At 47.8% G+C, this 20,810-nt stretch overlaps 2 protein-coding genes across 10 annotated transcripts in view; one reads left to right on the plus strand and one right to left on the minus strand.

Moving 5' to 3' along the window:
• KANK4 (KN motif and ankyrin repeat domains 4) overlaps window positions 1–4,542 on the plus strand; it is a 37,135-nt gene extending 32,593 nt beyond the window's left edge. For all 9 annotated transcript variants that reach the window (XM_074906074.1, XM_074906077.1, XM_074906073.1 and 6 more), the window contains 3 exons: window positions 445–587; window positions 1,781–1,981; window positions 2,835–4,542. In XM_074906074.1, the coding sequence (XP_074762175.1) occupies window positions 445–587; window positions 1,781–1,981; window positions 2,835–2,936 (446 nt within the window). In that variant the 3' untranslated portion in view covers window positions 2,937–4,542. The remainder of the gene's footprint in view (window positions 1–444; window positions 588–1,780; window positions 1,982–2,834) is intronic.
• A 7,054-nt stretch (window positions 4,543–11,596) lies between these two features.
• The window catches only part of PATJ (PATJ crumbs cell polarity complex component), a 155,816-nt gene continuing 146,602 nt past the window's right edge, over window positions 11,597–20,810 (minus strand). The window contains exons 43-45 of the mRNA XM_074906085.1: window positions 17,852–17,955; window positions 16,100–16,223; window positions 11,597–14,394 (exon numbers count right to left, since the gene is read on the minus strand). Of these exons, the coding sequence (XP_074762186.1) occupies window positions 14,248–14,394; window positions 16,100–16,223; window positions 17,852–17,955 (375 nt within the window). The 3' untranslated portion in view covers window positions 11,597–14,247. The remainder of the gene's footprint in view (window positions 14,395–16,099; window positions 16,224–17,851; window positions 17,956–20,810) is intronic.

Genomic DNA, 20,810 nt, shown 5'->3' on the forward strand with positions numbered 1-20,810 from the left:
GGTGCAGTTGGAAATAGACTCTTTGAGGTGAAAAGTGAGTAAAACGGGGCTGGGATGGAGTTACACTGCCCGTTCAGTGACGGGCATCTTTCTGCTGTTCCCTTGCTGGAGGAGTCAAAGAAAACAGCCCACAGCTCCACAGTGGGTTTGTGCCCAAGGCATTAATCGCCGTGTCATCCCCCCTCCTTTTTTTTTTTTTTTTGATTATGGTCTTCAAAGTTAATTTAGTTGACTTCAGCAATCACAATTAGCTGTAGCAATGCATAGCACCAAGGGCTGCGCTCACAGGACTAGATACGTAACACGGATAAATCTCAATTGTGGATAGTGATGGAAACTCCTGTTTCTGGGAATATAAGATGTCTGACATTTTCTGACTCCCTCTTTGCTTCCCTTTCCCTCCGGCCGATCCAATCCTTGCCCCGCACGGTGCATCTCCGGCAGGCGTGTGCCGCCTGGACCTGCAGAACCGCGCCGGCTACACGGCGGTGATGCTCACGCCGCTGGCGGCCGCCGAGACGGGCGAGGACATGGAGGTGGTGATGAAGCTGCTGAAGGAGGGGGACGTCAACCTGCGAGCTGCCCAGGTGCGTCCCCACAGTTCTGCTGGTTCCTTGAAAACCGAGTGTGGCCCCGTGTGGGGTCGCGCCATGGCCCCAGACAAAAGCATCTGCAAAATGAATCCTGCTGAGCTTGTAGCCTCCTATTTATGACTGTTGTGGTGTGATGACAGTTCAGGCTGTGGCTGAGCAAAAGGGAATAAGCTTCCTCACCACTGTGTCCCCACAGAGAGCTGGAGCTGGGGATATAATTTGTGTTTTACACTAGATATTAGGAAGGATTTCTGTGCAGAAGGGGCTGTTGGGCGTTGGAATGGGCTGCCCAGGGCAGGGGGGAGTCCCCGGGATCCCTGGAGGGGTTGAAGAGTCGGGCTGAGCCAGCGCTGAGGGATCTGGGGGAGTTGGGAACGGTCAGTGTTAAGTTAATGGTTGGACTGGATGATCTTCAAGGTCTTTTCCAGCCTAGACGATTCTGTGATTCTGTGAGTTCCTTTCACTGCATGTGCAGCGCCAGGCTGAGACGCAGCGGGAGACCTTGGGTTGGAGTTGCTGTTTCCCAAAAGTTCCAAAAGCAACCTCAGATAAATTGCAGTGTGGCCAGGCGCCAGCTCCTTATGAAGAAGGAACACAAGAGCTGGATAAGATCAAGAAGCAAAAGGAAGACTGAAAATTTTGCAAAATAATTTTACTGAGCTAAAAATTAAAGTTTGAAAAGTGGCACCAGGGAGGAGCAGTGTGGGATGGACCCTGGGGTAGGGGATCTGGGCCAGGTTTGCTGACAGGCAGTTGCTCATCAGTGACACATTTTGGACTCAGAGTGCCCTCATCCAACTCTTCTTCCAAAGAGCTAGACCTAAGTAAAATAGACTAAGTTAATCTAGACCCAGGAGTGTCAGGGCAAACCTGTTTGGGAGCAGCTGAGAGCTGGGAGGTTTTAGCCACGCTGCTGCAAAGACCCTCTGCATGGCTGTGGTGCAAGTGAGCAGATATTTCTTACAAAATATCCCCGGTGATATTTAATAATATTAGGCAATATGCAGTAATATCAATTATTTTTATATATACGCTATGCAATAATAATTTGCAATCACATATATATATATATGCAATAATGACGTTAATCATTATTATTATTATTATAATTATATATAAACAGTCTGAATGAGCAGGACAGTAGGAGGTGGGTAAGGGGTGTTCAGCCTTTCCCTCTGCGGTTGCAGGGAGGCCAGACCGCCCTGATGCTGGGGGTCAGCCACGAGCGGGACGACATGGTGCGAGCCCTCCTCTCCTGCCAGGCCGACGTCAACCTGCAGGACGAGGAGGGGAGGACGGCCCTGATGGTGGCCTGCAGGCAGGGCAACGCCGACATCGTCCGGCTCCTCTTGGCCCAGCCCGGCTGCCAGGTCACGCTCACGGACAAGGTGAGGCTGCGGCGCCGCGCTCGGTCCCGTACACAACCTCACGTGTGCCGGGCGGGGACAGCTCACGTGGGGTCGTGCTTTACAGGCAGCAATCCCGGAGTGGTGGGTTTTAAGGGCAGAAGTATGGTTTCGGTCCACTTTCTTATCAGGGGACCACTTTTGGGAGACACAACACAACTAAATGAATGCTTAGCATCGCATCCAGCATCCCAGCTGTAGCTACAACTACTAGCTGTAGCCTGGTCAGGAGCACGGCGGGGAAGAGCCCAACCTGGTGTAAACCTAAAAAAAAAAAGATTAAATCCTGGAGATGTGGAATCAGCAGAGCTTTGGCTCCAAGAAATTAGCAGCAATTAACTCTCCCCTGAGAATGGACGCCTCTCTGGGAGGACACGTGGGCCAGGGCTGGGAGCAGCACGGCCGGGCAGTGGGAATCTCCCCCGCACGGGCTCGAGGCAACAGGCCACGTGGCTGCGTTTATAGTTACACCATTATTTTCTGATTAAACTACAAGTTTGTCTAAGACGTGTGGGACAGCACCAGGACCAGGAGAAGGCACGGCCAGGATATGTTATGTGTGGTTGAGGTGAGGCCCCAAAATACTATGGGGGAGGTTTGCAGGACGGTGACTCATTTTGGAGGAGGGAGGAGCTGCAGGGAAGGCGGTTTGGGGTCAGTAGTTGGGTTCGAAGCTGCCCGGGCTGGCTCCCTTCTTGCTGGAGAGCTGAGCAAAACTCATCAGCGGGCAGGTTGCAGTCAGCCTCCCTCAGGAGCGTGGGGCTCAGAGGGGAGGCTGGAGCCGGGGGGTGCAGGGATTCGGGCGGTAATGTCTTGGCCCCCTCCCTCCCCGCAGGGCGGTAACTCGGCCCTGTCGCTGGCCCAGCGCGCTGCCCGGGGGGACATCGCCGCGCTCCTGCGAGCCCACGGCCAGCAGAGCCCGTCCCTCTCTGCCTGACCGAAGGGGAGACGAACCCAGGACGAGGAGATGGGAACAAACAGCTCCGTCTCGTTACAGCCCCGCTGCGCGCCTCGGCGCCGGGGCCGGTGTGGCGGGTTTCCACCCGTACAGGGGATGGGCCCTGTCAGTTATCTGCACGCATTCCCCATGTCTAATTCTCCTCATTAACCCCGCTTACACCCCCTAATCTATGCACATTGCCACCAGTGACTCTCCTACATGCTCATCCTGGTATAGATTTGGCAGGTGAGCCTCCGAAACAAAGGAGAAAAGCACATTAGAAAAGCAATACTTAGTCTTTTGTAACCTTAGATTACAGTTGTCCTTTTAATCAACTACTTAACTGTATCTCATTTAACTTGTAAGTTTGTGTCCTAATATTTATTATTAGCTCTTCTGTACGTAGTGGCAGGCAGTGATTATTCAGTATATGTAACAACAAACACAAGCTGGATGGATTATGTAAAATATAAAATCCTATTTATGTTTGCTTATGTGGGTCTGATGTAAGAATTAAAAATTAATGCTCTAGGAAAATATTTGAGTATACCAGACCCAAACACACAGACATTGTTTTGCCTGTATTCCAAATTACCATATGGCTCTTTATTTTTTTCTAATTAAGTTTGAGCTAACGGGGAAGTGCAGCCCATTGACATGCACCGTGCGTCGGCACACGCGATGCTCAGGCACAGCAGGGCGGATCGGGTTATCCCGGGAAGATCACAACAGATTCCCATCCCAGGATGCATTCATGTTGTCCCACAGTTTTGTGGGGTGACTTTACTGACAGATGCCTTTCGGGCAAGCATCTGCTCTCCACTTTCCCCCGTGTTCAACTTTCAGATGCTCAGACTACTCCCGTGTAAAGCCAGGCTGTGATTTAGCTGCTGGAGTCGGCTGGCACCATGGGCCCTGCCACAGGGCACCTGCGGGGTCTGTCCAGCATCACCTCAAATCATACACAGGGCAGGTTTTTTGTTTTTTTTTTTTTTCTCTTAAATCCCTCTGCTGCTGACAGAGAGGAAAGGAGGGCTGAGTCCCCACTTTTCCAAACATCTTTACGCTGCCATTAAGTCACAACATAGTGGGAAGCGCTATTTCATGAGGCTGTGCTGCATCAGGACCCAGTGGATGCTCTCTGTAGGCTTTGGTGGACCTGGATGCCATCACCAGTTGAGCTGGTGCTTAGCACACCACCATAAAAACAGATCTACTTGCCATCACTAAAAGCAAATCTCCCTAGTTAGCTAATTACTTTTCTTCTTTGTTACTAAGCAGAAGTTAATCCTGGACTACTTTAGTTGCTTGTAAGTAAATTCACCTCATGCTGAAGTCTCTCTTGAGCTGCCTTTGCCCTTCCCTCCTGTCGTAAAGCCATTGCTGAGAGCCCCTGGCCTCACGCTGGTAACACACACTGCCTTGCAGGGAGGGGAGAACAGTCCCTGCCCTCTGTTTTCCACTGAAATCCACCGTCTGCTCCGTCTTCTTTCCTTTCTTCATGTTTTCAGTCGGAAGCATTCATCATCTCAAATGTTTATCTGCCTTTCTTTAAACTCACAATGCAGTTACCTCCTTTACGTATGAATAAACTCGAGTTAAACCTTTACCCGTGTTTGCTCCTGTCCGTGTCCCCAAGGCGCGGTGCTCTCCTGGCGCGAGGCAGCAGGGATGCTCTGACAGACAGACAGCCTGACCCCGAACAGCCACAGGGCAGGGGAGGAGAGCCCTCAGCCTGTAACAACTGCACATCCATGAAATCCATCATTTCTGAGGTGTTTTTTCAGATCAGTGATCCCCCCCAGGAGGTCCCAGGCCCCAGCTCACCACACATGGCAGGGTGGGTATTTTTGGCAGGAATTGCCCTGATTTGTGTTCCCGAGTGCTCAGTGCTCATCACCCAGAGCCAGCATGAACACCCATTGCATCGCTGCCAGCCCCCAGCTGCAAACAAAAAGAGCCATAATACCATTTTGTGACAATTTTCTCTGAGGTTTTTTTTTTCCCAGACATCTCTGGAACCGCTCTCGCAGAGAGGAATTTCACTCTGACTCTTGCTGCTTCCCAGAGGGAGGTGAACTTTCTTGGCTTCAACTTAATAAATGTGGGAGATTTTCTGCTAAGGAACAGGGTGGCTTTGGGAAGCGCCTGCCTCCTCCTGCCTGCGGGATCCCTCGGGATATGGAGCTCACCACAGTGTGATTTGGGGACAGGGTGCATTATTTTGGGGCTGTGCTGCAGCTCAGCAGTGAGGAAGCACGTACTTTGCTGCCTTCCTTCCCCCTGCCTCCCTCCACATCCCCCTTTCCCTCTTGTTCCCATCCCTGCAGCCCAGGCTGGTTAACTACATCCCCAGAATGTTTATTTTCATTCCTTTGCCTTATATTTCCTCTTTTCCCCTTAAACCATCTCCCCGGGGGGGAGCAGCTCCCACGGGGTGACCCCCGGTGCAGATCCTTTGCTCATGTGGACCTCGACCCCGAGGGACCGTGGATGGTTTGACGCTGCCCTTGCGCATCCCCCAGTGCCCAGCATCACTCTGTCAAAGTACCAGATTGCACAAAACCAACAGAAAATCATCTGCAGGATCTCGGTGCCATGAAGCGCCCAAGAGCCAGCCTTAATCTATATATTTTGATATCATGGTAGAGAACAAACTAAACATAGGCAAGCAAAAATACATCCCCAGTGTGAGCACTGTACAATACAAATGGAAACAATTAAGTCACAGCAAGGAAAGAAATTAATTTAATGATCTTTACAGGCTCACCATCTATGAGCTGATTAGCTACGAAGGGAAAAGATGACGAGGAACTCAGCTGAACATCATTTTTCCACTCTCCTTATGGCCATTTCTAGCACGTCCCTCTCTTTTGCTGCGAGGAGGGGAGCAGGGACCCGACAGTCTCATCCAAAGCACCTCCACGGTCGTGGAGAACCACGTCGCCCTGCTGGGACTGAAAATGGGATGGCTTCCAGAGATGCTCTGCTTTTCCCTCTAATTTACTGATAGCCTTCAGAGAAAGCTCTCCACCACCCAGACATTGACCCCCAGCCCACATGCACCTGAGCCCGTCGGGTGTCCCTGGGGGGGCCGGGATTGCCTGAGCGTGATGCTGGACACCGAGTGCTTTGGTGGCAGAACGGGGATGGGAAGGGGGGACGGTGGTGCCAAAGGGGAACAACAACCAGCTCCACCCAAGGGCCATCCTGGGAAGGACACGGGATGCCTGGAAACATCCAGGTCCATGTTGGACGGGGCTCTGAGCAACCCGATCTAGTTGAAGATGTCCCTGCTCATGGCAGGGGGCGGGTGGACCCAGTGACCTTTAAAGGTTCCTTCAGACCCAAACCTTTCTATGCCCCATGCCTGGAGACCTCAGGGCCGGCAGGCTCCAGCTCCGTGGCAAACGCTGGTTTGGAAGCAAACGTCCAACCCCGTGGCGCTGCGCAGGGTCTGCTCCCCAGAGCCCCCAGCCCCCTGGGGGGGGGGGGCTGTTTTTTCCCCAGCTCCCCTCTGTGCCCCGGCTGACCTCGCTGGCGCTGGACCCGGCCGGAGCCACGTGAGAGCCTCTCACCCCAGCCAGCTGCCGTCTGCACGTGGTTTGGTGTCGATACCCACGCCGGATACAGCAGACAAAAGAAACAGCCGGCGGCTTCCCCCCCTCCTTGCTGAAAACCAGATGATTCCAAATTGTTCCTCCCACCGCTTGCGAGCTGCCAAGGCAGTGGGAGCGACGCCTCCCTGGGGACACCAGGGTTGGGAGGCAGTATCCAGAAATTTTGCGGGGAGATGAGACATGGAGACGTGGCCACGCTGTGCCCCCTCCCCGAGCAAGACAGCCCCCCACGGCTGCCCCTGCGCCGCCCTGACATCAGCTACAAGATATGTGAGGAATGAAAACGCCTGGTCCGTGGCTAAACATGCGGTTCCTGTGACCCAGCAGGCCCGGACAAAGGGCTGCCTTGTGCTCAGCGCCTGCCTCCGTGGGGTGGTGAAAACATCACGGGTCCCTCTGATGGGAAAAGGACCCGCAAAGTGGGCTCTGAGACCAGAGAGCGCAGAAAAGGGGATGAAATAATTGCAGTAATTTGCTAATGTTGTCCAGGCTACTTTAATTGTTGCAGTTAGCTTTTGTTAAAGGTTAACTCATTTCTTGTGCTGTGAATACCGGGTATCCTCAGCCCACGGGGGAGGACCCTGCTCCCTCTGGCAGAGCAGGATCGGGGCCAGGAGCCCTGGGGGGAGCAGGGCAAGAAATCTCCAGCAACTTCTGAAACGGGGCCATGGCCACGTTCAAACACAGGGAGAGAGCAAAGCACCTCGCGCCCGACGCACACACAGAGCCCCATGCAACTGGTGAACAAAACCTCCGCGGTTAATTAAATGAACGGGCCGTTCCCAGGCGGTGGGGACGTGCCTTGGCTTCGCTCCTTTGACATCTGCAGGCAGCTCCTGCCCACTCCCTCCCCACGAGGGGTGACAACTGGGTGCTGGGATGAGCCTCTGGAGGCTTAACGCTGGGGGAGAGGCAAAACCGATGACCAGCGGCTCTCTCGGGTCCGAGTCAAAGCACAGGGTCTGCAACACAGCGAATTCTGCTTTTTCTTTCCAATCTTGCCCAGAGAAAATCAGCACCTCTCAGTTTGTCACCCAGAACTGGCCCCATCAGCAGCTTGGATAGTGTCAGTTCAGTGACTATCAGCAGAATTTAATATTCTTGGAAGAGATGAATGTCTCTGTGGCAAAGGCAGATTTATTTGCTGCGAGGGAATGAGCTGCCACAGGGGCAGCATGTTGGGCACATCGACAGCACCTCTGCTTTGGGGTCCATGGGGTGAGGCCGGCAGCTGTCCCAGCCCCACTTTTGCCAGGGATGGAGAGTAGTTATCAGCAGGGGAGAGACAGCCCATGATTTCATTTCCTAGAAATCTCTCGCTGTGGCACCCAGTTATCCCCTTTTCACAGCACCCACCTATTTGCAGGGGAAAAAGCCCGCTCAGAGGTTTGGGAGTTTGTCTTTCCCAGTCTGGGCTGAGAGGATGGAGCATCCTCAGAGCATCCCTTGGGGCAGCCACTCTGGCAGGGCCACCAGGCAGCGGGTTGAAGGCACCAGAAACACAATATTTTGTCAATTGCTCCATCTAGTGCCATTTCAGCAGAAAAAGCGGTGGGAGCACAATGCCTGGAGCCGGTGCAGCCACCACAGCTGGGGCCTGCACAGATGTCCCTGGCTGGTGGCTGTCGCCGTTTGGTGAGGATGTGCCAGGTCCCTGCCCTGGTCCAGCGCTGGTGCCATCAGTTGATGGCAGCCGTGGGCAAGGGGCTCGGGAACGCACTGCCTCCCTGTACGCTGCTGGGGGGAATGAAAAGAAGGGTCACAACTACTAAGCGTTTTCAAAGAGTTGAAAATATTAATAGAGTATTATGTTTTCAAGGGCAGCTGTTTCCATGTAAGGGTTTATAGCCCCATTTGGAGAAAGATGAGAAAAATATGGTTAACGAAGCCCTGGGTCTGCGAGGGATTTCACAACTCTGGCAGGGTGGGCTCCAGCCCTGGAGAGAGGGCCACCAGCTGCTGCCACGCCGCCGACACCCAGGTGCCACCCCAAGGCCAGGGCCCACGTACCCCCAGCACCTGCGAGGGGCACGTCTGGCACGGTGGGGGTCAAACACCACGACCTCAGGCTTTACCCCGCACAGGGTAACACCAGCAGCCCTCTCCATTTGATACCCCACTCCCCGGTTTAAAAACCAGCCATATTTTGTTTGCCCACATAATAATAATTTGCCTGGGATTATCTGCTTCCCGCAATGCAGCAGTTTAAGAGGTTTTTGTGAGCGTCAGGGGTTGTAGTGCTGATTCCTGCTTCTCTGGCAGGAGCAGTAAAACACCCAACTAAGAAACAAACCTGGCAGGCACGGTCCCACAGGCACTTCTCACCGGATAAAGCTGCTTTCCAGCAAGCAGCAGACACCAGGCCAGGATTTCCTCCAGCAGGAATCCTGCAGAGACGCCAGGGCAGGGACTGGTGGTGACGCCAGCAAGGGGGTCACCTGCAGCGGGGGCCTTTCTTCAAGCAGCTTGGAGCAAATGCTAAAATGAGATTTTTTTTGGCATGACCGTGCTGCAAAACACCATCTCCAGCACGTGAATCCACCCTGTCACATAAGGCGAGGGCCAGTGAAGGCCTTCGCTGAGCCCCCAAACCTTGCGATGGGTCATGCAATGGGGCGCAGGGTTTAGCCCCATGTGCTGTGATGGGAGGACGAGGGTTGGGGGGTACCACAAGGGCCCAGCTCAGCCCCTGGGGGCCCCGCACACAGATTTCAGCAAACACATCGGGCTGTGGGTCCTTGTTTTTCTCTCGTGGGGGTGCCCAGGTGTGGCGTTACGCTCTTGCTGCCTCCCATCTGCAGTGAGATTTGCACTGAGTTTGCACTTTAGAAGCATCGTTGCACACAAGCATCCAGTGTCCTTCTTCCTTGAAAAGAAACAAGTCTGTAAAAAAGCCCACCTGGCAGAGAGGGGCAAGGAGGGAAGGACAGGGTATTGCTGTTTAGGGGGATTTATCTGCCGCTCCTTTTCTGCTGCATACAAATAAACCAGAACCTGCAGCAAACGAGCTCCCAGAGCACCAGGAGAAACCCGTCTTCTACACTTACGTTTATTTTCAACAGATGGTCTGTCGTACCTACACATCAAAGTGTTAAAAAAGAAGAAAAGAGAAAAAATGCCGGTGAAGGGCTTTATGAGACAGAAGAGCCCATTCTCATTCAAAGTGCGAAGAAGGAACCCTCCCCAAAAGTACATTTTTTTTCAGGAAAAAGGAGACCTTTGAGGACCTCATCTTTTTGTGGTTTAACCTCCGCCTTGTGGCAGCTCACTGGTGAGTTTGTAAAAGCAACTGCAACATCGTCTCATTTCTGGAGAGAAAACCTGTTTCTGAGGATGTGACGGAAAGGAAAAGCCGAGCTCAGCGGGTCTGCAGCCTGCCCAGGGCATCCCGGATGGGAAGCACAGCAGAATAACCCCGTGTCACTGCCGTTTCAATTGCCACGGTTTGATTAGGATGTGATTTTTAATTTTAACCGAGCAGGTACAGAGACACAGCACCTACAGCAGGGGCTGTGCTATCAGAAATGAAGAGCTTTTCCACTGCCAGTGCGTATTTTCCTTTTTGTGCAGGAATCTGGAATAAACTCTGCTTCAACCCCACCAGACTTGCGAAAGCAGCAGAGACCTTGGAGCCTGCCTGGACAAGGCTGAAGGCAAAGTCAAGGTGATCCTTGTTCTTTTTGTGGTTGGGATGTTGCAGAACATGGCACGCTCTGATTTGTTGCCACCCTAAAATGTCCAGCTGTCACAGGATCGTGTGTGTTAGAGAACAGAATGTCCATTGCTGCTATGAGAAAAAACAGTGACCGTGACAGTGTTTAACCAGAATGTAAATACAGCTAAATTATGGATGTGGAAGTGTGAAACCGTGGAGAAAGATGATAATGGAATTATATATCAATGCTCAGCGCAACTGTAAAAACGGATGTTTTATACATATGTAATGTTAAATTAATTCATTCCAGTTCTTTCAGGTGAAGGTACATTAACTGCTCCATCTCGGCGTAATCTTATTACCTCAACAGACTCTCTGTATGTCATACTCCCAGGGTTGTAATTGCCATCTGATTAATTACAGGGGATTTAGAGGCAGTACAGCAATTCCTTATGGAGCAGGGCAATGGGACTGAGTCCCCTGACCCCTCCAGGCTGCCCACACCAGCCCACCGTCCGCTGCCACGGATCACGTCGCTGCCCGACGAGGCTGCACCCAGCGGGTCCTTCCAAAGCTCAGCAGCAGGATCATGCCTGGACAGACTTTGTTCTCTGGCAAGTTCACGCGGTGGGGAGGATGCAAAAACTTGCAGCATCTCAACGCCAGCCTTCGGAAGGAGTCTAAACACAGGTGTAACGTGCCCTTTTCTTTGCAGAGTTTGCTGAGAAATGCAAACAGTCCTAAGATGGCTCCTGGTGACGTCAAGGATATCCTTGATGGTGTCACTGCAAACTGCAGGTTAGTCCCTGTCTCTCCAGGTGAGGAAGATGATGGAGGGACTGCGAACAGCATGTGGCTCTTCTAAAAGGAAAAGTTCTGACAGCTGAGTCCTCAAGCCAAGCAGGAGAACCCTTCCCACCCGTACTTATGAGTTGAAATGGTGGCAAGTGGCACCTCTGAAGGGTTGCCAGCTGCCTGTGGTATAGATGCTCCTCCTGCAAGTGTCCTTCGTGTCGACTCCTCCTGGCACAGTAACGATCGCTCGGCACCTGTCTTCATCCCCTGGTTTTGCTGCCCACACACCAGATCCCTGGTCTCTCCACCGAGCCGTTTTTGTTGATGTTCCTGTGGCTGTACCCCTCTGCTGGGGGGCAGATGGTCACGGGGTGGCTCCCTGTGACTGTCTCCCTCGGGAGCAATGCTGCGGCCTGTGCACAGAGCCTCGGCGGGCTGACACCGCGGCCGGCTGACACCGCGGCCGGCTGACACCGCGGCCGGCTGACACCGCGGCCTTCCACCACGCCACTTCCCCAGGAAGGGCAGTCACTGGCCCTACTCAGAAAAGCAAAGATCTCACGCAGTAGAGTTGAGCAGCCACTTAAATTAAGAAATAAAAATAAAATTAAAAAAAGCACAACTATTTATGTAACCGGAGCTTTATTTAGAATCTTCGAAGTCATAAAACGTCTCATTTTACTGATATACGTAAACATACAATCAAGAGGTTTAATTGCCTTTTCCCTTGCACAGAAATAAAGTTTTAAACAAACCAGAACACCTCAACCCAGACAAGCGTAATGCAAATTTAATTATCTAACTTGGTCCTGTACATACAGCACACGCTTCTCCGCATGGTCACTGGTTTATCAATTAGTTGCAATATAATTTTTGGCAGTAATATATTCAACACACAAAGTGCAAATTACAAGAAGCAGAAAATGTTCTCTCTCATTCTGAGCAATGAGAAGTGCAAAATATCTCAGCCCATAAATTCTATTCTTTATGTATATGAACAGTATGTGCATAATAGGCTAATAAATAGCCGTGTAAAACTTCATAGATTAAATGTGGCAACATCTTAAAGTAGGAATGCAGCGGTTATAAAAACATAATCAGGCAGAGGAATCATTACATTCTGTTCATAAATCCCATACAGGATTTCTGAGGGTACCTCTTCACACTTCACCTAGCCACCCTTAACTTCTGCATGCCTTGGATACTTTTGCAACCAAAGGCAGTTTGTTAAAAATTCTCCCAATTTGCTACATCTGGACATATTTCTGTGTATCTACAGTCGAGGTTCCACTAACACTTCACTTGGCAAATCAAACAGTACAGTGGGAATCCACTGAAAACATGAAGTCTCTTCCAGGCACTATTAACGGCATACCCACTAATTGCTCCAGCAGGCTAAATGCACTTCGTGATTACCAAAAGAAAACTTTTCAATGAAATAAGGAAAACCGTTTCAAAGGGAGCTGATCACAGCTCGCTTGTTCCAGTGTAGGTCACCTCATTCTTTTCAGTAAAATGGGGAAATACCCACTCCAGCTAAGAGATACCAAACAACAGTACCTTTAACACAAACCCTGTGCTTCTCAGTTATTATACTGCAGATTTTGAATCTTCTTTCCATTTAATTCGAGGGATTTTTCATATAAAATGAGCAGCCAATTTTGATATCCCCCCCCTTCATTTCTCCCAGCTACATCATCGTTATAAATGATACCAAATAGCCCAGATCAGACCGGGCTGCTTCCTCTAAAACCCTACTGTTCCTCTGGATAGGAAGATTAAACCACAATGACTTGCATTGCCATTAATCTGCCTGCCAAATTCATTTGCTAAATCACTAAGGCCATGGTCATATAATCACTGCAGGAATGGCTGCGACACGTAATCACGTTGTGAACTTCTGGCTGAATGTTCCCTGCATCCCACCTCCACCGCGCAGAGCGGGACAGGCTTTGGGAAGGCTCCTCGTGGGCTTCAGCGTACTCTTGCCTGGCTTAGCTTAAACCAAAAAAATAATCGGGGGCTTTGCCTGAGCCGTCTGACTCGCTGGAAGGGGCTGAAGAAGCCTCTTCTGCACGCTCTGCCCTGGGGAGGGTGGGCACGGCAGCCAGCCTGGGGTTTGGTATTATCCAAAATTGAACTCCAGCAGCCCCAGGAGAGAAGCATCCTCTGTGATCCGTGAAAGCCTCTTCCTGTACTATCTGATCTTGGGGAGACTCCTGAAAATGTAAAATGGTTTGCTGGTTTGGATTAACTTCATCTATCCTTAAAGACAATGTGCAGAGGGACTCCTCACCATCATGACTAGAATTACAGGATCACATTGCCGAAGCAAACTTTTGTCTTCATTAAAGTTTCAGGATGAACAATTATGCTGCAACTTGGCACAACAACAACAACAACTGCCTTTGTGTGCAACACGCCTGGCATATATCAGCACAGTTCTTCTTCTTTAAAAATATAATTAGAATAGAACGAGATAGGTTGTTGTTGTTCATGCTGCCTAAATATCTGAAAAGGCTCAAACATTTTAAAAGCCTAAAAAAATAAAATTTCCCTCTCCCCTAGTTTATTTTTCATGCTAAAGGCTGCAAATTGACACATCACAGTAATTACCTCTGACTAACTTCCATAGACCTACCCAAAGAGATAAACATGAGAAGTTCACATTTGACTATCAGACTTACTGTGCCGAGCACAAATAATTTCCCAGAGGAGAATTTGATATTTCATCATTTGGAACAGTGGTAATTTAATTACATTGCTAATGTTTTCTGGCATACTTGAAAGGACAATTAGCATAAGTAAATCATGAGTGAGATGACAAGTCACTCGGCATTTATTTCTGCTCATCAGATGAGATCAGTTGATGATCTAAATTCTCTTTTGTGTGCGAACTGATTCCAGGTTCAGCAGTTGTAACTGGCGTTCAGACTAGTGGGGATAAACTGATGTACAAATAAAGTAAAATGGATATTGTTCTTTGAAGTTTCTTAATTAAACTTGTCCAGAGAAACCTCAAAAGCCACCAGAAGTAGGGGAGGGTGGGGAGAAAGGCTGATAAATGGGAAAGGCTAAATGAAGCTCGAGATGCACACTACCCTTTCTGGCAATGGGGTGAGTATTGATTCATTTTTGCCAGGGTTTGCTTTACATCCTGCTCAGGGCCGAACAGGACTATTATAGCTCTACTGATGTTCTAAAATAATTGTATTTATCTCCGCGAGCGCAATGACATTCACGACAACACCGTTAACGTTACAGTTCCTTTCTGGCGCTTCAGAATAGCTACAGCTTGCTCATGGCTCACACCTTCCAAAGCTTCCCCGTTAACTGCTACAATCTGATCGCCACGCTTCAGTCTGCCATCGTCCGCAGCTGCTCCCTGCAAACAGCAAAGCCAGCCATTAGCGCCTGGTAGCCCGAGCCCTCCCGCCTCTCGGAATGCTGATGGATGGAATGAGGAGGGATGCAGCACTGGAAATCCCACCCTAACTGGGCGGGGGGCGTGGGGAATGAGGGTGCTGAAGTCTCCCTGAGCGCTTCAACCGTTGCCCATCCCTCAGCCAACCCTCTAAGGTCTGGGGCGGCGCGGGCAGGTGATACCCCTGGGAAGGAGGGAATTGGTTCATCCCTGAAAAAAATGCAGGGTAAAGACTGGTTCTGGCTTTTACAATTATGGAAAGGCTTATTAAAAAAGTATTTAAGTGTACTTCGCAGCCAGTGCTGAGAAACAGGTTAAAATGTGGGGAGGGAGAGGGACGCAGAGCTCACGCAGCACAACAGCCCTGGATGGAGCTGAGCTCCACTGAAGGTCCTGAGAAGCTCCCACAGAGCTTTAGAAATGGCAGTTCTCCTCCCGAGGCCTCAGTGCAGCTCTTTCATCTAAATCCTGAGCCCTGCCCTGCCCACAGGGCACCTCATGGGGTCCATTTCTGCTCCATGGCCACCAGTGACTGCAGTATATTCTGGCTTTGATTTAGGGTTTCTCAGCTCTCCTCACACCTAGAAACTTGTATATTTAAGCATCAGTTTAAAGACATAATATCTTCCAATAGAAAACTGTAAAAAGACCAGATATTTGTGGTTTGAGCCCCAGAATTGCAGAAGCAGAGAAGACATGACTTCTACTCCACCTTCAGATGAAGTTTTCTTAATGCCATCATCTACCCTGCCAGAAGTGCTGACACAAGTGACAGCAAGTAGGCACGGGACAAACAACTGTGTGTGACTGACTTGGAAGTTACTTTATGGAAAGCATCCCTAATTCCCACTGTTTGCCCTTCCTCCTCCCCATTTCCAAACTCCCCTCACGTGGCCGTGCCTGATGTATCTTGCTGGCCCACGCCGAGCACATTTCTAGCAAGGGGCACCTCTCCCTCCACACCAGTGGCCATTCTGGGGCTGTCTGCCCTCGAGGCTGGGCTGGGCTGTTTTTTCCTCAGCCTCGGTGGCCAGAGCCACTGCTGTACCCCTGGCTGGGACCCCCAAGTCCTCCTCTGAGACTCAGGGCTGGGGTCAGAGATGGGCTGAGACAGCCCACAGGAGTGCTCAGAGAGGCACGAGGGAGAAACTGGAACAACCACAGCCAGGACTGATGTGTAAGCCAATTCTTTATCAAGGCACAAGGTATGACATTTTCCTTTTCCCGTGTTTTTTCTCACCGAGGCAGCTCTCTGAGGCCAGGAGCTTATTGCTGGTTTTGCAGCTGCAGCTCAGCCACAAAGATACAGCACCTCTGCAACCATCTCCTCTCCTGTACAGTGGGAAAAGGGATACCTCTGTACCTCTTGCAAGGCATTTTGAGATTTACAGATATAAAACTGCCTTATAAATATTTTAATGTATAAAACCAAGTTCTCCAAGTACACAGAGCAATTTTGCTGAGATAAAGTATCTTGTTTCAGCCATCAGTAATGTGAAATATAAACTGAGAAGCCGGCTGTGAGTTCTGGGTCCACTTACTCACATCAATGTACTTAGACAGTACATTTTGCTTTCTACTACATAATATATTATCCAAGCCAAATCTTAGGTTTATTTTTAAAGATAATACAGAAAAAGGGAAAAAACAAAACAAAACAAAATACCTTGGCAAATATAGTCTTGACATAAATGGGCAGGTCTCCATGGGGACTTCCATACCCCCCTACAATACTAAATCCCAGTCCATCAGAGCCTTTCTCCAAAGTAATAATCTTAGGCTGAGGTGCTCTGAAAACACAATAAATATCACTTAGAATAGCAATGTCTGTCTCTGGGGACTTTATGCAGAAGGAATGCTTACAGAGATATTTATCTATCAAGAAGTTTTTCATACAGTCACAAACTCTTGCCCTTGTGCTGAAACACACTCCTGCGTGGCCCGGAGTTCAAACGCTGTTCTGTGTACTGCAGCTCCTCACTTTGAAAAGACTTATTTTCCGTAAGAACTCAACAAGAGCACTTATCTCTGATGCAGAATTGAGATGCCCCTCGTCTGCAGTCGCTGCACGTACGTAAAGGACAGTTTGCTTTCTTACCGGCCAAGCTGTCATCTTTAGTCTGCATAAGTGGCAACTGCAACAATTTCCTTACAGCGTAATTTTATTTTACGACTTCAGAGGAATGAGTCTAACAGACAGGGTGCAGCCAGGAACACCTGTGTTTATAGTCTCAGCTCTACTGCAGGCTCTTTGGGCTGTTTTCTAACAACTTATATTTGACCTAGACCCCTGTGTCTCGTAACTCCAGAGAGCCCCTCACTCAGTCTATCTCTTAGACCCTGAACTGCTCTTCAGGGGCTTTTATTGTCTACATTGAGCAGAGGAAGATTTTTGGTGGAATTTAGACCACTCATAGCTAAAAACAAAAGCTGTTTGGCATTTTCCACCTATATAAAGGTGCAGCCTCTGATGACTAATATCTAGCCATTTCTTTAGGACAGAACAACTGCATATTCCTACCTAATTCTGCTTCATATTTTCACATTCAATTTTTCTTACTATTTTGATATGAAAAGAGAATACAAATCCTTTTGTGAAGTAAGCAATTCTTCTTTGAGAGCACCAATAAAACCAGTATCTCACATTGTAAGACTAGAGAATGCAGCGCAGTTTAACTTTTATACTTAAAACCCCCTGAGGTAGGGCAGCAACTTGCATCTCAGCTTCTTAAAATAAATATAATGAATCAAAGAATGAAAATGAAAAACATAATGAAGCTAATAAACCAGAACGAAGATCAAATGAATTTCAAAATGATAACTGGAATGCTATAAGCTGCCCTAAAAAGCACACGATGGAGAATGATGCATGGTCATGGGAGGGCTAGATCTCTTAACTTCCATCACCATACAGAAGTGCTCTAAGTAGAACATTTTTTAATCAGATTTTTTTGAATTGTAAAGTTAAAAAGATTCAAACGACAAAGAAAGTTCTGGGACATGTTTTGAAACATTTGCGTCTCATACCAGACTTTTTAACACCCTCTTGCCTTAGTCTTTTGCTACAATTGCTACAACCATAACTCCTTTCAGGCAAGGAAGCCAACAGATAAGGGCAGAACTAACATGTCAGCATAACACATTAGAAAAGAAAGGAGATGCGCTTTTTTTAAAAAAACCTCCAGAACTAGTGCTTGGAAACACATTTTGTGCTTATTTACTCAAGCAATTTCTGTCATCAGGTGAAGATGGCCATGAGTCTGTAATCAGCTTGGAGAAGGTCACAAGTTTTCATTTTAAAGGTGATGGAAAATTAGAGAGAAAAGCAATGGGAGAGACCTCCTTCACCACTCTTGGCTTTTCCCTTGCAAGGCGCACAGAAATCCAGGTCAGCTGTGCAGACTAAGTACGAACTTACTCGGGATCTTCAGAAGGATGCTCAGAAGAAGAGTTAAGGTTGCATCCTGCAGACATGCTCTCCAGCTGGGTAGCAATGGCACTGATGTTGGTATCAGCCACAACCTAAACAGAAGGATGCAATGAAATACTATGTGTGTCCACTTAATACCAAAGACATCTTGGCGAATTATGTAGAAAATAGCCCATACATTAGGGAAAATCAATTATTGATGATTTTTTTTCCCCAAGCAAATTTCAAATACAAGTCCTACTCTCTTAAATGTCCTACTAATGAGAACTAAATGAGAATTGGCAATATTAGGTCAATGGTTGGACTAGGTGATCTTCAAGGTCTTTTCCGACCTAGATGATTCTGTGATTCTGTAATTCAGTATTTTCAAATAACAGAGTTAGCAGTAGCCACCTTTCTGGGGGTTAAATGCAAACTTTTCTCTGAATCTTTCTCTTGCTTTACCATGTTTATCACTCACATGCTGAGCAGAGGGGAACAGTCTTTCTGGATAATCCAGAAAAAGATGTTATTTTGTCAAGGAAATAGGTACATCTCAAAACAAGGTGTCCAGGATTGGGCTTGAAAGCAAAGGTCTCCCACAGAGAGCACCTTAGCCTTTAACAAAGTACCGAGATCCATGGGGCTGTCGGGCAAAGGCCCTGAAATACCTCACACTGCTTTGTTAGCTGAGCAGGGAAGAAGTTAATCCTTGGTTTCAACTTTTCTGCCATTTCCAGTGTGAACCCAAGAAACTGGATTCTTAAACTTGCCAATTCTGGTTCCTGTATTATTCTGAAACCATCATGAATTACCACCACATGGTCATTAGTGATATTTTGATAGGTTGTGGGGCAGCAGACTTGCTCAGGCTTTTTAAAGCAACCCTATCAATGTTGTGCAGGTCAGGTGCAAAGCCAGCTATGGCCATACTGAGAACACAGTTACTTGCAGACCAGAGTCTGGGGTTTGCTTTTCACAGGGGTTTAGCCTCTTAAGTGTAAAAGCTTGCAGGCCTGTGGGATTTATTAAACACAAAGTGTCAATGGCCACTCTAGCTTTTTTTTTTTTTTTTTAACCTTCCATGGCACGCTGATCTTCTGTTCTTTGCTTTTTCTGGAAAAAGTTTGAGGAAACCACTATGAAGTGTTTTGGATTTTAAGTCTTTACAGCTGAAAGGACATCAATTTCCTAACAACTACATGCTGTGGTTATCCCCTAATTCCATCTCCTTGTGATGAAATACTCTTCTCTGCTTGACATTTACTATACAGCACAGGAGTTCAGCTCAGAGACAGTGGAAAGTACCCAGTAAATATATTTTCAATATTTCCTCTAGCTATCTATGGCCTTATTTTATCAAAATTAACAGGTACTTCTTCCACTCTTTGCTGTGAACATGGCTTAAGGGAAACGTACCTTTTCGAAATAAAAAAATCCATTATATAAATCCCCCGTTTTAAATGAATGCTCACAATTCTTCCACAACAATATTTCCCTCTTTCTAATCACTTGAAGCCAAGAGGGTGGTAGCATTTTCGAGGAAGGAAGATTAGTTCTCATACAAATTTTGCATCCCCGGACTCAGGTTCTCAGATGCCCTAAATGAAGGGGTCCGGCAGACAAGATAGCTGCACCTGGCTCAGCTAGGAAAGACACTGTTAACTTTTCCTTCCCATTGCAGTAGGGGAAAGAGTGCCAGCCAGTATTTGTCATATTTTGTTGTTAAATAAAACAAGGGCAAAATAAATCTATATTCAAAAATCTTCAGCTGGCAGTAAGAACGTATCAGAGTTCAACAACCTTGTAAAAAAGCTTCCCCTTATCTCATTACTACACCTGCAGAAAAGAAATTAAATTAAACCAAAGCATCAAAACAGCCGAAAGGGATGATTGTTCCCCTGAGACCCTAATCTCCCATTTGCAAACAGCATTTGCAAACTCCTTTACCATCCTTCCCAGGACGTACTGATAATAAGCCTTTCCACACCACTGAACGCAATTATCTGACCTTTCAAAGCAGTTTGCCATGAAGTGGTGTAACCTGATAATAAATAGAATTACTTAATGACACATCAGTCATGATTATCACAGCGATAGGATTATTCCATTTAGATTGTTTTAAAAAAAAAAAAAAAAAAAAAGCAATCTGGTGATTGAGGAGTACCTGTGGTTAGCATGTAAGGTAACCACATCACCGTGCTCATGGCAGGGCTTCAACACTACTCCCTGCTGGTATTAAAATATAACATCCCACCTTCACATAACAGATTTTTAATAGAGAAAAACAGACTATTCTATCAGCACAAACCTGTATCATCTGTAAAAAGTATTAAGCTTATTTTAAGCTAGACAGCAAAAATGCAGAAGGAAAACCGTCAACTGACAAACCCAAAGACATTTCTAGAAGAACCTCTTTGTTTATGTGAGCGACCAACTGACAGCGTGCTTCATCAGGAATATTTTTAAATACACGATGAGGTGGAATATGCTGTATTACAGCTTCCAAAATTAGCAATTTTGGGTTCTGCAGCAAGCTTTCATTTTCTATTCAGGGAATACTGTTGACACGAAAAGTGAAATTACTCAACGTTAGTAACAATATGATAACTATAATTTAACAGAAAATCCTCAGCTGGTGTATATCTGTGTATTTCCTTTGACTTCAATAGAACTACACAAATACGCCATCTGCTCTGGAACTGGCTCATCACTTACCAGGTCAGTAGTTCATGGACAGACAAAACAAAGAATAAGCAAGACTAAAACTAAGGTTATTATAATTTAAATTTTTTTTTTTTCTTCCCCTTTTCCCCCCTCATTTCTTATCGTCACATTTGTGTTGTAATGCAAGGAATAAGCTTGCAAAAATCTCTCGTGTTCCAATCCAATAGGCTTGATGATAAAGAAAATTAGAGTAGGTTTTAGTGGTACATCTTAAGCTTGTTTTCCAATTGTTACAATAATT

The sequence above is a fragment of the Athene noctua genome, chromosome 5 (assembly GCF_965140245.1).
Source record: "Athene noctua chromosome 5, bAthNoc1.hap1.1, whole genome shotgun sequence".
NCBI lineage: Eukaryota > Metazoa > Chordata > Aves > Strigiformes > Strigidae > Athene > Athene noctua.